The sequence below is a fragment of the Brachyhypopomus gauderio genome, unplaced genomic scaffold (assembly GCF_052324685.1).
Source record: "Brachyhypopomus gauderio isolate BG-103 unplaced genomic scaffold, BGAUD_0.2 sc61, whole genome shotgun sequence".
NCBI classification, from domain to species: Eukaryota; Metazoa; Chordata; class Actinopteri; order Gymnotiformes; family Hypopomidae; genus Brachyhypopomus; species Brachyhypopomus gauderio.
The window spans coordinates 70,704-88,162 of record NW_027506882.1 but is presented as its reverse complement, the minus strand read 5'-3'; the positions used below and the strand labels follow the sequence as shown (position 1 = coordinate 88,162).

General features: G+C 42.5%; 1 protein-coding gene across 2 annotated transcripts in view; it reads left to right on the top strand.

Annotated features, from left to right (window-relative positions):
• man2a1 (mannosidase, alpha, class 2A, member 1) overlaps positions 1 to 17,459 on the top strand; it is an 81,804-nt gene that overhangs the window by 49,300 nt on the left and 15,045 nt on the right. For both annotated transcript variants that reach the window (XM_076988264.1, XM_076988265.1), the window contains one exon: positions 2,067 to 2,278. In XM_076988264.1, coding sequence (XP_076844379.1) covers positions 2,067 to 2,278 — 212 coding nt within the window. The remainder of the gene's footprint in view (positions 1 to 2,066; positions 2,279 to 17,459) is intronic.

Here is a 17,459-nt window from a genome sequence, read left to right as displayed (position 1 = left end):
TTGTAGTTCAAAACATATTTGGGGTGTTTTTTCTTCACTTTTTGCCACTCCAAAGATGTTTTGTCTCTCCTACAGCCTCGATTGCAGCTAATAAATAACCGATATAATATGATGCAAATAACCGATTATGCAAATTAGGTGATGACGTCATATATGGGAAATGTCTCATATTTTTAAATACAAAACTTGACAGGTATGGTTATGCCAAGGACAAAATTAAAAGTCCACTGACCAGCTTACTGTGTTTGACACAGAGGCAGAGGCTGAACGAAGTATTGTTCAGTTCCAACTAACAGCTGACGAACTGACAGCATTTGTGCGTCTCATTTATTTGAGAGGTATAACAGCCGGTAAAAGCATGAAATACTGGTCTGCTGACTTAGGAAATCCCATTTTCAAAGAGACAATGTCTAGACAGACATTCAGAGATATCATGCGCTATCTGCACTTTGATGACAAGAGCACAAGGGCTGCCCGCCTTGCGACTGATAAATTTGCTATGATCTCGGAGATATTTGATAAATTTGTGAAAAACAATATTGCTTCTTACACGCCCGGTGAGAACATAACTGTTGATGAGCAACTGTTCCCAACTAAAGCTCGCTGTCGTTTCACTCAGTACATGGCCAATAAACCCGATAAATTTGGGATTAAGTTCTGGGTTGAAACAAAATAGCCTATATGTTGAACACAATTCCCTATCTAGGGAAAGGTGAAAGCAGGCCGGTTCAAACAGTGCATGAACATTAACCACAGCGACAGAGGTTTATTCTCTAAGTTCACAATTCACTACATAAATGGAACTTAATTTTAGGTGGGGAACGAAACTTATGCAATATAAGCTAAATGTAAATCGCCGAATGGTGATAACGCTGCTTGTGAACCTCCATCTTCAAACAACTGGTGACACGGTCGTTAGGACGTGAGGAGAGAGCCAACTATATTCGTGAAGCAATCAAAAGTATCATTTTAATAATTTTGCGTTTTGTTACGCAAAGGTACATACCCTACCTTTTATAATGATATTTTTGTAATTAATTTTGCCTATTTGTGCTTTTTGTTCTTTGTCTAACACATTATAGACATTTATTTGTAGATTGTTATGTTCACCATAGCCTACAATTCAGTAACATACACAACTTTTAGACATTAAAACTTGAAATGGCGTAACATTGAGTATACAAACAAACTTGCTTTAGCTCGGTCTACGGGCTTCACTTTGCTACTCTGAGTATCGAACAAGCTTTTTGTGGATGTGGGGGTGGAAGGCTGCAGCGCAGTCTGTAGCATTAGCAAGACAAAAGACGTGAACGCTTCACAGTGGGGGTGCGGGCCAGTGAGTTAGTGGTGTGGCGAACGAACATGATAATCTAGTGACATATATGCCAACAGAATAACACACAGACAAATAAGCAAACTATTACACTAACCAAGCAAACTATTACACTAACCAAGAAACAAAACTGAAACTATATTTTGCATTTACGTTTTCGCACAAACCAGGAAATGCAATATGAAACTAAACAAAACTGGCAATGGGGAAGCTACTGAGAACAAGGTCACAAGGCACTGATTCTAAAAGGTTTAGTCACATTAATTTGTTAACATATTGACGTTACGTGCAAATGTCACCATTACGAATATTTTGTTTGGGTGGCTCATTCTTCCTTTTGTGCAAAATGCCATCTAGCGTTAATTATGTGTCAGTACCAGCTCCCCTGTGTAAAGACTCAGTGATCTTTTGACCACCCGAGGCGCGCTTTAAGTAGGTGAAAACAACACGGCGCTAGTAGGAGGTGGTGAAAGCGGTCAGATGACCGGCCCTCCGCGCTTCTAAGTATAAGTATGTAAATGAGGCGTGGCGCTTCTAGTGTTAAAAGACTCTTTTGTGTGTGTATTTCTTCTTTTGACTCCACTGTATTAGACTTTTGGTAAACTCAGTGAGCATGTGGGAGCAATATGTACAACATTTAGGTTGCTTTTCTAGGGATAAAATACATTCTTAAAAATGTTTTATTATTGTTGTTAACTAAAAAAATATCTACCTCATTATTATTTCATTTCAGGCTCAGTTTGGCACTATATCTGATTACTTTGAGATCCTGCGTAAAGTGACTGGCATGGACCAAGCTGGCATGAATGTGGGAATGTCACCTTTTCCAGTACTTGGTGGTGATTTCTTTACATATGCGGACAGAGATGACCACTACTGGAGCGGATACTTCACTTCCAGACCATTTTACAAACGGATGGACCGTGTACTCGAGGCTCACCTCAGGTAAATACACACTCACACAGATAGCAGTATAGCTTGAATTGGATAACGATGTGTATAAATAAAAAAAAAAGTGAATGACTATCCATGAAAATTAGAACAACAAAAATACCTGCTCCTCAATTCTAGTATTGTTGTGCACAACTGTCTATGATTTTATATGCTAACATATAATCGATTCCCAGTGCAGAACAGTCTAACTGTCTAACTTAGCAGAGGCTCTTGTGTTGCTTGAGAATGATGCTGTAGTGACAGGTGCAGTAATGTGTAGTGATATGTTCTATTGACTGTTTCTGAGTGACTGTGGCTTTTCTCCATTATTTGATATGGGAATGTGAGAAGGGCTTGCATCTGTTCTTTCTGAAGCCTCTATTGTGTTTCTGCTCATTTTTATCTTCCTTGTAGTATATCTTGATTACGCACCTAAACTACCCTGATGTAGATAGGTTTTTACCCCTTTAATGCATGCATATTTGCATGTTAATAAGGATCTAAATTTAGCCAAGGAATGGAAGGTTTAAAGGCATACTGATGAACTTGGGGTGAATGTTCTTTAGCATGCAGATGTTAAATTAGTACTAGTAATACACATTGGTTTTGTATTTTGTACATTGCAGAAAACTGTGCCATTTGTGCTGTTATGTGACTGCAGTGCAAACAACAGATTCTTGGTGTTTTGTGTTTTAAAGCAGTTTATAATCTATGAACTATAAGGCTCTAGCAGTTTTGACATATCCTGCCTGTCTATTCCAGTGCTTGTGTTCTGTGAAGTGAGAGCAGAATTTAAATTGGCTTAAATTTCAAAATATATTTGTAACATGGTGTCAGCGAGAGAACACACAAGTGCAAAGGCAGAATGATATTTAATGAAAAGGTGAACAGATAAACACCAATCCAACATATCAAAGTTACAAGACACAAACTAATGTAGCTGCAAACAGGTAACTGAAACCCATGGCTTAAGTCCACATATGTAGAAATGTTTAAATCTGTATTTTGATGAAAGAGAGGGAGAGAGACTGTGTGTGTGTGTGTGTGTGTGTGTGTGTGTGTGTGTGTGTGTGTGTGTGTGGCGCATCCTGGTGTCAGAGTGAGTTGGCATGATTGACATTACTAGCATGACAGGAATGACATGACTGGAATAACTGGAATGACATGACTGACATGGAATGATTGACATATACTATACATATACATACATATACTATACATATACATACATATACTATACATATACATACATATACTATACATATACTATACATATACCATACATATACATACATATACTATACATATACATACATATACTATACATATACATACATATACATACATATACTATACATATATACTATACATATATACTATACATATACATACATATACTATACATATACATACATATACTATACATATACCATACATATACCATACATATACATACATATACTATACATATATACTATACATATATACTATACATATACATACATATACTATACATATACATACATATACTATACATATACATACATATACTATACATATACATACATATACATACATATACTATACATATATACTATACATATATACTATACATATACATACATATACTATACATATACATACATATACTATACATATACCATACATATACCATACATATACATACATATACTATACATATATACTATACATATATACTATACATATACATACATATACCATACATATATACTATACATATATACTATACATATACATACATATACTATACATATACATACATATACTATACATATACATACATATACTATACATATACTATACATATACCATACATATACATACATATACTATACATATATACTATACATATATACTATACATATACATACATATACCATACATATATACTATACATATATACTATACATATACATACATATACTATACATATACATACATATACTATACATATACTATACATATACCATACATATACCATACATATACATACATATACTATACATATATACTATACATATATACTATACATATACATACATATACTATACATATACATACATATACTATACATATACCATACATATACCATACATATACCATACATATACATACATATACTATACATATATACTATACATATATACTATACATATACATACATATACTATACATATACATACATATACTATACATATACTATACATATACCATACATATACCATACATATACATACATATACTATACATATACATACATATACTATACATATACATACATATACTATACATACACATACATATACTATACATATACCATACATATACCATACATATACCATACATATACATACATATACTATACATATACATACATATACTATACATATACATACATATACTATACATATACATACATATACTATACATATACTATACATATACCATACATATACCATACATATACATACATATACTATACATATATACTATACATATACATACATATACTATACATATATACTATACATATATACTATACATATACATACATATACTATACATATACTATACATATATACTATACATATACCATACATATACATACATATACTATACATATACATACATATACATACATATACTATACATATACATACATATACTATACATATATACTATACATATATACTATACATATACATACATATACCATACATATACTATACATATACTATACATATACATACATATACTATACATATACTATACATATATACTATACATATACCATACATATACATACATATACTATACATATACTATACATATACATACATATACTATACATATACTATACATATACTATACATATACATACATATACTATACATATACTATACATATATACTATACATATACCATACATATACATACATATACTATACATATACATACATATACATACATATACTATACATATACTATACATATACATACATATACTATACATATACATACATATACATACATATACTATACATATACATACATATACCATACATATACTATACATATACATACATATACTATACATATACATACATATACATACATATACTATACATATACTATACATATACCATACATATACCATACATATATACTATACATATACTATACATATATACTATACATATACATACATATACTATACATATACTATACATATACTATACATATACTATACATATACTATACATATACATACATATACTATACATATACATACATATACCATACATATACCATACATATACCATACATATACATACATATACAATACATATATACTATACATATATACTATACATATACATACATATACTATACATATACTATACATATACCATACATATACCATACATATACATACATATACTATACATATATACTATACATATATACTATACATATACATACATATACTATACATATACATACATATACTATACATATACATACATATACTATACATATACATACATATACTATACATATACTATACATACATATACTATACATATACTATACATATACATACATATGCACTCGTAAAAACTATACATGCAGGTAGAAGTGTGTGTGTGTGTGTGTGTGTGTGTGTCTCAAAAAAGAAGCAAAACATCAGTTTGTATGAGCATCTGTTAGTCACTGAGATAATGGCTAGGGAAGTGGCATTGTAAATACTATAGAAAGGCCTGCTTGCGCCTGTATGTGTGTGTGCCTGGTTAATAGACACAGAGAGATCTAGGTAGCCAGAGCAATGTTTACTTAGGGCACAGAGATGGGAGGGGGAATGTGGGTGAGAGTGTGAGAGAGACTGAGAGTGTGTGAGTTTCAGCCTGCGTGCGTGTGAGAAGGAGAAGGTGACAGAGGGACTTTACATGCATTTTTTGCTTTCCAAAAATATTAAAAATATTTAGCAGGTATAAGTAACCTAAAATCCTAAATATTTTTATAGTATTTTTGATTTCACACTCTGTAGAGTATTATAAGACTTTGCTTGACATGATCGTATGAAAATCCTAGGAGGAGTATGAAAAGTGCTGATTTCAAACTATTATTAACTAAATAAACTGTGCATTTTTTAATAGGACATGTACTGGGAAAGTTGTTCGCACTACTGCAAGGAATCAAATGAGTCCAAGTTTGTTGCCATCATACCCCAGTATGTCTTAGAGGGTGTGTACCTGAACATGCCATGTGAGTTTCATGTCAGTTGACATATGTAAAGCTTGTGAAATGTGTACTGACAGCTAATTGGTGGATAGCGGCGGCCATATTGGACATATGATGGTGCAGACCTAGGACCTGTCTCATGCATGTAGATGATGCATGCCAAGTTTCGTGTTATTTCGCCAATCGGCCAAATTTAGGACATACGGGGGTACTGGCAATTTACTTGAATGCGTTTGCGTGCGCTGTAATGCCACCTATGGGCGGATTTGGCTGGCGTCTTGCGCCTGAGTAGCGGGAGGGACTACAACCTATTGACCAAGTTTCATGTCTGTAGGCCTTACGGTTTGGGCTGTGCAAACCGTTTTAAGGCAGAAAAAGAATAATAATCAAATATAGCCGCAAGCGACAATGAACGGGCTCCTCGCACGTTGCATAGGTACCCACTTGCATGCCTGAGACGAAGGCATAGTATGGCTAGGCCAGTGTGTATGTGAAACCTATTGGTAGGCCAGGGCATGTGTGTGCATGTGTAATAGAGAGAGAGGTTTGGTGTGATAATGTTTGTGTTCATGAGTTAGAGCTGTGTATGTGTGAGTGATTGCGTATAATGGGCAGGGAACTTAATGTATGTGCTCAATCTATGATGCATACACAAGTAGGCATATGTGTGTGTGTGTGTGTGTGTGTGTGTGTGTGTGTTAGGTGTTTGTATGTGTTACTCACTGAGGTATGTGTAGGTATGGCTAGGTCAGTGTGTATGTGAAACCTATTGGTAGGCCAGTGCGTTTGTATGTGCATGTGTAATACAGAGAGGTTTGGTGTGATGATGTGAAAGTGTTCAGAGTCAGAGAAAGAGTTAGAGCTGTATATGTGTGTGTGTGTGTCTTTGTGTTTGTGTGATTGCATATAATGTTGTCACAGTGAACTCACATGTCTGACATGACAGTGTATGTGCTCAATCTATGATGCATACACATAAGTAGGCGTATGTGTGTGTGAATTAGGTGTTTGTATGTGTTACTCTCTAATGTATGGGTAGGTATGGCTAAGGCAGTGTGTATGTGAAGCTTATAGGGAGGACTGTTTTTTTGTGAGTGCATGTGAAATAGAGAGAGAGAGGTGGAGACAGAGACCATGGGTTGTTAAGTGTTAGAAGGTTGGGGGAGTGGGGGGTGGGGAGTGGATGAGAGGGGCACTCTGCATGTGTGAGAATGAGAGCGTGCGTGCCTGCAAAGGCTCTCCACCGCTCCTTGCACTGCTCAGTATGGAAAATGAAAATATTCACTGTAGTCATTTGTGGACGGATTTAGCTCAAACTTGGCACATATCACCACAATGGTCATCTGAATGTGCATGTCAATTTTCATAAACATCGGACATACGATGGCGGAGTTATTAAAATGATGGTACCATTGTGATGCATATGAAAAATATACATTTGTGGAAATCTTAGGATTTCTTCTACAACATTTGCATTGCATAGTCTGCTGAGTATATCAAGGTGTGATTTGAGGTGATGGAGTGAAAATCCTAAGAGTAGTGTGGAAAATGGAAATTATACATATTTGATAATATGTGAAAATCTGTACATTTTTGTAAAGCACTTGCAATTACAAAGTTGTTAAGGATTCTACGTAGAATCATTTGAGTCCAAGTTTAATGTTTTATGTCAGGGATGTCAAAGTCAAATACACCGAGGGCCAAAAAAACAAATTTGCTACAAGCCGAGGGCCGGACTGGTTCAATGTTTATTAAAACATATTTAAATGATTGCACATAACCTATTGAACCAAGACCTAACACAGTGTATATTATTTAATGCTTAAATGAATAAAGCAATATTTTCTTATTTTCAAGTGAAAATATTTTTCAACAAGCAAACATGAATAAAGTAAAGGTTTGAAAAGTGCTGGAATTTAAGCTAAAGTACTTGAAAATGCTTGAAATTGTAACTACTTCGTTTCACAACAAATAACTATCTGACTGAACAGTTCTCTTGTATCTTGTAATTCCAGGACGAAACATGAGAGAACGTGAAGACGTTAATATTGGGCGTTTTGAAAATAAACAACCATTAAATAATGTGAATAAAAAGCGAATTATTTCGAAACATTTCGAATATATGTATAAATATTTAACTTAATTACGTTTAACGTGCTGGGAAATATTGAAATGAACCTTGAAAGTGACGTACAAGTGCTTTAATTCCACCTTATAAAGATGTATGAACCCTGCAAACATGACTGTTCATTGCGCTGAGGCGCGGCGCGCGCAAAGTACAAAATTCGAGAGACGCACGACCTCGCGAATCGACAGCGCGCGAGACGCTCGCGAGACGCTCGCGAGACGCTCGCGAGACGCTCGCGCACGAGCTGAGCCACTGCGATTACGTTATTTTCGCCGCGCTGACCTTCGCCGCTTGTGCGCGCTGCAGTGACTTCGCGGGCTACCGTTGCATTGTGGGGAATGTAGTGTTTGTGCGTGCAAAACACCAGCGGGCGGCTGTGGCCTGCGGGCCGGTTCTAATAGTAATTAAATGTCATCCAGGGGGCCATAGATAATCAATTCGCGGGCCGGATCTGGCCCTCGGGCCTTGACTTTGACATATGTGTTTTATGTCATACTATGTGGGCGTAATTCAGGAATTTCTAGTATAGCGCCACGTATTGGTGTAATTGCCATCATACCCCAGTATGTCTTGCCATGTGAGTTTCATGTCAATTGACATGTTTTTTTTTTAATTAAATTAAATGGCCCACCTCCACCCCCCCCCCCCCCACTCATTGTGACTTGCCCCTGAACACACCTTTTCCCCCCAAAGTATTCCCACCAACTATCTAAACAACTACTGACTTAAACACACATTTATAGAACACTTTAAGAAACATTATTACTGAATTATGTACAAGAATGATGCGCTTCCCAGCATCCTCCACAGCAGGTGGGCGGAGCCCACCAGTCCACTAGTCCACCGCCGTCACATAGCCCCCCCCCCTACAGTCAGCCGTCCCGGTGACTCTCAACTCCAAGTCCGGTGATGAAATCATCCAGGTGACGGGGTGGTCTACGGACTCTCTGCGGTCTAGCAGTTTGAGCGCACGGTGGTGTCTGAAGTCCATGCGCGACAGGAGGGCTGGGAGGCAGAGGCGCCTCAGCATCCATTTGTCCATCGTCCAACCCCGCGCACCTCTCCGTCGCGCCACCGTGCAAGTCCGCAGGGCCCTCCACGTCGGTACTGCCAGCATCCTGTGGGTGAGATCGGACGAACCGCGGTGAGCCCTCTTGAACGCCCGGTTGGCTAAGGTAGCCCTTGGGCCTGTACGGTGCCAGCCGATCTCTGTGTATGACAACATGCTTTCTGCCCACCTTGATCCTGTAAACCACCTCACTAAAACGAGCCACCATGGAACACGGCCCCACCCAGTTTGACTGTAGTTTCGGACAGAGGCCCCTCGTTCGCTTAGGGTTGTATAACCACACATCCTGCCCATTAGCTAGTGGTCCACCACTACACCGCATATCGTATGCCCGCTTTTGTTTCCGGCTCGCGGACCCCTGAGCGTCTCTCGCGTCCCTGTGAGCGTCCCTAAGCCTGCCCAACAGGTCCCTGACGAAAGCTGGCCCAGGCACACAAAGTGAATCCGCGTCCGGGCGCGGCCCAAAGGCTAGGTCCACGGGCGTGCGAAGTTCTCTACCGAACATAAGGCACGCTGGGGTGAACCCAGTCGACTCTTGGACTGCCGACCGGCACGCAAGTAGGACCGTGGGCAATCTCACGTCCCAGTCCTTCTGGTGCCTACTCGCAACCATGGCAAGTTGGGTTGCCAGCGTGCGGTTGAACCGCTCGACGAGTCCGTCCCCCTGAGGGTGCAGTGGGGTGGTCCTGGTCTTGTTGATCCCCAGCAGCCTACAGACTTCACCCATGACCTCCGACTCGAAATTACGCCCCTGGTCGCTGTGTAGCGTCTCTGGCACCCCGAACCGACAGAAAAACTCATCCACCAGCACCCTAGCAGTAGTGGTCGCGCTCTGGTCGGCAATGGCGTAGGCCTCAGGCCACTTAGTGAAGTAGTCCATTGCTACCAGGACATACCTAGGGCAACATGGTGGCTTGGTGGTTAGCACGTTTGCCTCTCAGCACTGGGGTCTTGGGTTCAAGTCCCTATCTGAGTGGAGTTTCCATGTTCTCCCCGTGTCTGCGTGGGTTTCCTCCGGGGTCTCCGGTTTCCTCCCACAGTCCAAAAACATGGAGATTAGGTAAATTGGCATTCCCTGATTCCCTGACAAAAAATTCTCCCTGACTGTGTGTCTGTCTCCATGTCCATTAAAACAAAAGCAGTTGTCTGAGTATGTGTGCATGAATGTGTGTGTGCTTGTGTGCCCAGTGGTGGATGGTGCTCTGCCACTAGGGTCTGTCCTCTCTCCCCTCCCTGCACCCCATTCAGTCCCCCAGGGGGCTGTGGATCCCGGTTGAGAGTACGCTGTGCGCAATTGGCTGCCGCTTCTCGCCAGTGTGTGATTGGGTGTGTAAGAGTTGTATCTGTATAAAAAAAAATTGTAAAGCGACCTTGGGTTCTAGAAAGGCGCTATACAAGTTGAACAATTCATTCATTCATACTTGTTACCCGCCTCGGTTACCGGGAACGGACCCATCACATCCACGGCAAGTCTCTCCATGGGTGAGCCTGATCGCATCGGTATGAGCGGCGACCTAGGCTTTGTGGCCGGACCCTTTTTAGCAGCGCATTGGTCACAACAGTGGACGTACAACTCCACATCACGCCTGCACCCTGGCCACCAGAATCGCTGCCTAAGGTGGCGTAGCGTCTTTGACACCCCAAAGTGTCCGCTACCGAGCGCTCCATGCACCGAACCGAGAACCGCCTCTCTTAACTGTGCCGGAACCACGTTTTGTAGGGTGCGCCTATTTGAGCTGGGTTCGGACCATTCCCTACAAAGTAGTCCATTAATCACGTGCATATTGGGCCAATTTGACTTAACCGCCTTTGCTACTGGACCCAGCGGGCATACCACGTCCCAATTGGGCGTGGAGCCGGCCTCCAAATGTTTTAGCCCCCAGCTGATCTCTGGGTCGGCCAACTGGCCTTCTCTAAACTGGTCGGTCGCCACCGCGTCTACACTCCGTTGCAAAGTCCTGTCTGCTGGCCCAAGTTCAGCGCAGCACCTGGACTCAGGCGTGCTCCCCTCGGCCTTCACGCAGTGCTTGCAGTCCGTGCCATGAACTTTACCCGGCCGGTGCACGATAGTAGGGCTGCCACAAACGATTATTTTAATAGTCGACTAATCACCGATTAATTTTTACGATTAGTCGACTAGTCGGATTGTACGTTAATTGAATATAAAACATACACTAGAATGCAACTGCTATTATATAACCATCATTAGATTTCAGCTATAACTAAAAATAAAAACAATTAAGATCATAGTTCATTAAACCTTTAATGAAATATGCAGCTTGTTGCAACAAACAATTATTAAAATAAGGATAAGGCACTGCCTTAAAAAACACAAAAATAAATAGGCCTACATTAATAAAGAATTTTTTTTAGGTTTTTCTTTCTTTCATTAGTCTCTGGCATCAAACTTCGCTACATTTAAATCAAATTAGGTAGGGATCTGAAACTAAGGAGTTATTCACAAAAATAAAGTTTTGGTCTCAGTAACGTTACAGAAAATACACGAATGCGTGCTAAGGCTAATGAAACAAATCGCCATCACTAATGTTAACTTTTACAGCTACAGCGATAAGCAGGGTTGCCAACTCTCACGCATTGAGAGTGAGACACACGCATTTGACCGTCTTCACACGCTCACACACCCGATTTCTCACGCCGAAAAAAAATCTAGTTTATTTACCTCTGATCCACATCTATGATTCAATGAGTTACTAGTTCGCTCTGACGACAACCACTGGCAATCGATCGCGATATAATACTTAATTTGTGTCCATTTTACCCCCCCCCCCCCAAAAGATCAAATCTCACTCCAAGTGATCTTGAAAAGTTGGCAACCCTGCGATAAGTAAGTACTAAGTTAACGCTCTGTTTATGGTAACTTTAGCAGCTAACTAGCAATTTAGATTACAGAGATGACGGTCCCTATTCATCATTGTTGTCACAATTAGCCACAACATGCTTCAGGTACATGCTCGTACATCGCGGTTGTGCTGCCGTGGAAGGCAAGTTCTGCCTTGTAGATATTGCATGCGTTTCGGAACCCGACTACGGAAAATGATCCCGCACTTTTGAGTTCCGTAGCCGGGTAGCCACGATACCAGAACTTGTCTGTATAACGTCCTGGGATGTCGTCAACTGTCTACCCCGGTTTCCACTACTGCGCATGTGCGTCAAGGACAGAAACGCAGACGCAGCAGTGGAAACTGTCGCAGCAGTTTGGAGAGGGAAAAAAACGACGCATCGACTAATAAATTAGTCGTCGACTATTTTAGTAGACGACATAGTCGTGACTAGTCGACTAATCATGGCAGCCCTACACGATAGTGAAGTTGAATTCTTGCAACCTGGCCAGCCACCTAGCCAGCTGCCCCTCGGGGTCACGGAGGTTTATGAGCCACTGTAGGGATGCGTGGTCTGTACGTAGGCGGAATTTAGTGCCATATACGTACGGCCTAAAGTTCTCTAAACATGCTATCATGGCCAACAGCTCGCGCCTGGTGACGCAGTAATTACGCTTCGTCTTGCTCAGGGCGCGACTGAAATACCCCACAACGCGCTCTATGCCACCGTGCACCTGTGACAGTACGCCACCTATACCATGGTCGCTCGCATCCGTGTCGATAATAAATTCATTATTAAACACAGGGAAGGCTAGTATGGGTGCGCAACACAGCCTTTTTTTAGTTCCATGAACGCGTTCTCGCACTCAGCCGACCATGCGAATTTCGCCCTACCCCCAGTAAGCCCATGGAGAGGCGCCGCTATCTCTGCAAAACCTCGCACGAACTTCCTATAATAGGAAGCCAGCCCCAGAAAGCTCCTAACCTGTTTGGCGCTATTCGGCCTAGGCCAGTTTTTGACTGCCTCCGTTTTTGCTGGGTCTGTGCTTACCCCTTCGCTACTGACGATGTGGCCCAAAAAACTCAGGTGCTCTTGCAGCAGATTGCATTTTTCAGGGTTAAGCTTTAGGTTAGCATGCTTGATTCTTTTCAAAACTAGCTCCAAGCTCGATAGCGCCACCTCGAATGAATTAGCGTGCACCAGTACATCGTCAAGATAGACGGGCAACACGTTGAACTGCCATAGTTCCTTACCGATAGTGAACGCAGAACGCTCCTTAGCCGCTTCGGTTAGGGGGACCTGCCAGTAACCGCTGCGTAGGTCAAGGGAGCTAAACCACCCTGACCCCGCAAGCAGTTCTAGGGACTCATCTATACGCGGCAGCTGGTACGCGTCCAATTTTGTCACCGCATTTAAACGTCTGTAGTCCACACAAAATCTCCGATCCCCATTTTTCTTCTTTGACAGCACAACCGGCGACGACCACGGGCTGTGCGACGGCTTGATTATGCCCGCCTCAGCCATAATTTTAATTTGTCGCTTCGCTATTTCGCGCCTTGCGAATGGCAGCCGGTGTGGTCTCGAGCGTATTGGCCGCGCATCGCCTGTTATAATATCGTGTGTAGCCAAGCTGGTCCTAGTGCAGTTGCCTTCTGATACCGCAAAGATGTCCATGTAACGCTCCAAGAGTGACCAGACTTGGTCCCCTTGCTCGTTAGTAAGGTGGCTTACACAGCATTTCCATAGTTCACGGACGGCCGCAGCGATCGCAGTCTCGTCGCGCGTCACGGCCGTTTGCCCTATGCTGCTCGCGGCGCGCGTATCTGGTGGCACACCGCTAAACGAGATCGGCCCAGTTTTGCAATCTATGTGCGCCCCTGTGCGTTTTAGAAAGTCAATTCCCAGTATACACTCTTCGCTAAATGCACCAAGCCAAAATTTGTGAACGCTGGGCCCCTGTCCGAAATCTACGCGAGCTAACGTGTGCTCGTAAAGTGTCACCTTCTCGCCTGTTACCGTGGTGAGGTTAATGCGCTCGCCCCTTATGGGTCTAATACCGCACTTGGACATGTTGTCGTCATTATGCTGCAACACAGAGACGGCAGAACCCGTATCGACAAGAGCACTCACCGCAAGTCCGTTGATTTCCAGTGGGGCGTACTGTCTGTCCAGGTCCAAGCGACACGAAGCCGATGAGGATCCGACGAGATGAGCGGGGGCTGACCTGATCCTCAGTGGCCGGCCCCGTTCTCGTTTCCCTGCATCATGCACTCCGCTGCTCTGTGGTCCGGCAGGCCGCAGGTCCAGCACGTCATCGGCCGGCGCCCCGCCGTTCTACGTCGTGGTCCAGTAGCGGCGGTCGAGTGTGCCCTGGGCCTTCTGGAGAAGATCAGCTCCGCCCTCTCTGCCTCCTCGATCGCCTGGTGAAGTGACGACGGGTCCTTCAGTAGCACGTGCGACTGCAGTTCAAATGGCTCCAGCGCCTCCACGAACCTGTCCAGCGCTAACATCCGTACCGTGTCCTCTGACAGCGTTGGGTACGCCCGTCGTGCCAGTCGCAGAACATCTGCCCCCAAGATCCCAATCCGTTCGCCGTAGGCGCGTCTTCTCAGACTCAGCTCTCAGAAACCTGGCTGCTATTCTCAGCTGCGCGTCGTATTCTCCCCAGTCCGACAATCCGTCGTACAATGGTAGCTCGAGCGATGTTATCGGCTTGTTTAGTAGTGGGCCGCCGGCTGCTGTATCCACGCCGCTCGGTGTGGTGTAATCTGGCGCCCCGCTGTTTTCAATTCTGGCGTCGCGTCGCTCCCCGACGGCCCTTTCAGTCGTCATTGGCTGCACGGCATCAATCTGCGCGGCGCCATTCGCCGTCACCAGCCGACACGCCTCTTCCTGCAGCGTCATCCGATTCTCGGCTTCTGATTGGGCGTCGTTGTTGAACGCTTCCAGCCAATCCGCTGGTCGACGCGCCTCTTTCGCGGCGCTTTGTCCTTCCGCTTCCCATCGGAGCTTTTCTCGTCTCACCGCTGTCTCTTGCCACCGTATTAGTTCTTCTACCTCATCGATCCGGTCCAGCAACGGCCGCAGATCGCCCAGAGGCCCACTTCTTGACACCAGTTGTGGCGTCGGCAAGTGAGAAGACTGGCTCAGGAAGCTCATTTCTACTCAGATGGCTATTTATTTAATGAGTAACACAGAAAATGCCATTTAAATCCACTCTCACACTGGCGCTAATGACAGCCATGTCATGCATTCACATACATTCCCCACTCATGGTGACTTGCCCCTGAACACACCTTTTCCCCCCAAAGTATTCCCACCAACTATCTAAACAACTACTGACTTAAACACACATTTATAGAACACTTTAAGAAACATTATTACTGATATATTACTGATATATATATATATATATATATATATATATATATATATATATATATATATATATATATATATATATATCGATAAAAAACACAACCAGCTTGAATGACCACAGCAAAGTAAAGCAGAAAGTGTACCCGAGACATTTAGCACAAATGACGTGATGTGTGAGTGTGTGTTTGTGTAACCTAGTAGTGCAACATAGGATAAATGTACAGAATGTACTTACCAGCAAGGGTAGAAAACTGCGACAACACACTCCCCCAGAGGCCAGAGGCAGGTAGAGAAAGACCCGGGGATCCCACCCGCCCACGGCCCCCCAGGAGCTGTGGAGTCCCAGGGCCGCACTTTCCAGTGACCCCCGCACGCCCGCCCCAGCAGGCGGGAGAGTGAGAACCCCGGACAGTGCCCCCACAGCCAAGGAGCCCAGGTCCAGGGGAACCAGAGGAAATGACATCAATTGACATATGTAAAGCTTGTGAAATGTGTACTGACAGCTAATTGGAGGATAGCGGCGGCCATATTGGACTTATGATGGTGCAGACCTAGGACCTGTCTCATGCATGTAGATGATGCATACCAAGTTTCATGTTATTTGGCCAATCGGTGTGTGCAGGAGAGTTTTTTTGGCAGTTATAGCGCCCCCTAGGTGTGAATGTGTGCCAAAATGTATGGGCAGGTGTAGACGCCCAACAGGTACATGTATATGAAATTTGGTGTGAATGTGTGAAAATATGCATGAGATACAGCAGAATATGTGGATTTTTGGCAATTTTTCAAACAATTGATGAATGTGACAAAAGTATGCATTTTTTTATAGGACTTGTAATTGCTGTCACGGTACGGCGGCCCCCTACTGGTCGCCCCCGTCTACAGCAGCAGCTTGTCCTGTGGGTGTGGTGTTGTGTTCGTTCCTCAGGTGGGCGGAGCCCGCGATCCGTCTCACCTGAGGGTCGTTTGTTCGTCTATATATGTCTTGTCTTTGTACCTGTTGACCGCTGGTTATTATATCCTTAATTCAGATCAGTTCACGGGTTTTGGTTTGCACACTTCACATATTAAACCAGGGGTGGCCAACCCATCAGAGACCAAGAGCCACTTTTTTACTGTGTTACGGAAAAGAGCCAGATCATTTGTTGTAATGGACAAAAAAATAAGTATTATATCGCGATCGATCGATCGATTCGTGTGAGCGTGTGAAGGCAGTCAAAAGCGTGTTTTCCACTACGCCGGTTTTAAAAGTATTAGTAGCTCGCTAGGCTTGTAAACAAACCACACACCACGAACATGTATCAGTGTGTCGCCCTCAGAGCTGATGAGGTAACCAGGCCATGGCACAGACCGTTAGTGCAGGTGAGAGCGGACCGGCTGGGGAGCCGCATAAAACCAGGCAAAGAGCCGCATGCGGCTCGCGAGCCGCAGGTTGGCCACTCCTGTATTAAACCATCCTATTTCCCTGAGACTTGGCATGATCGCTTCCATTTATT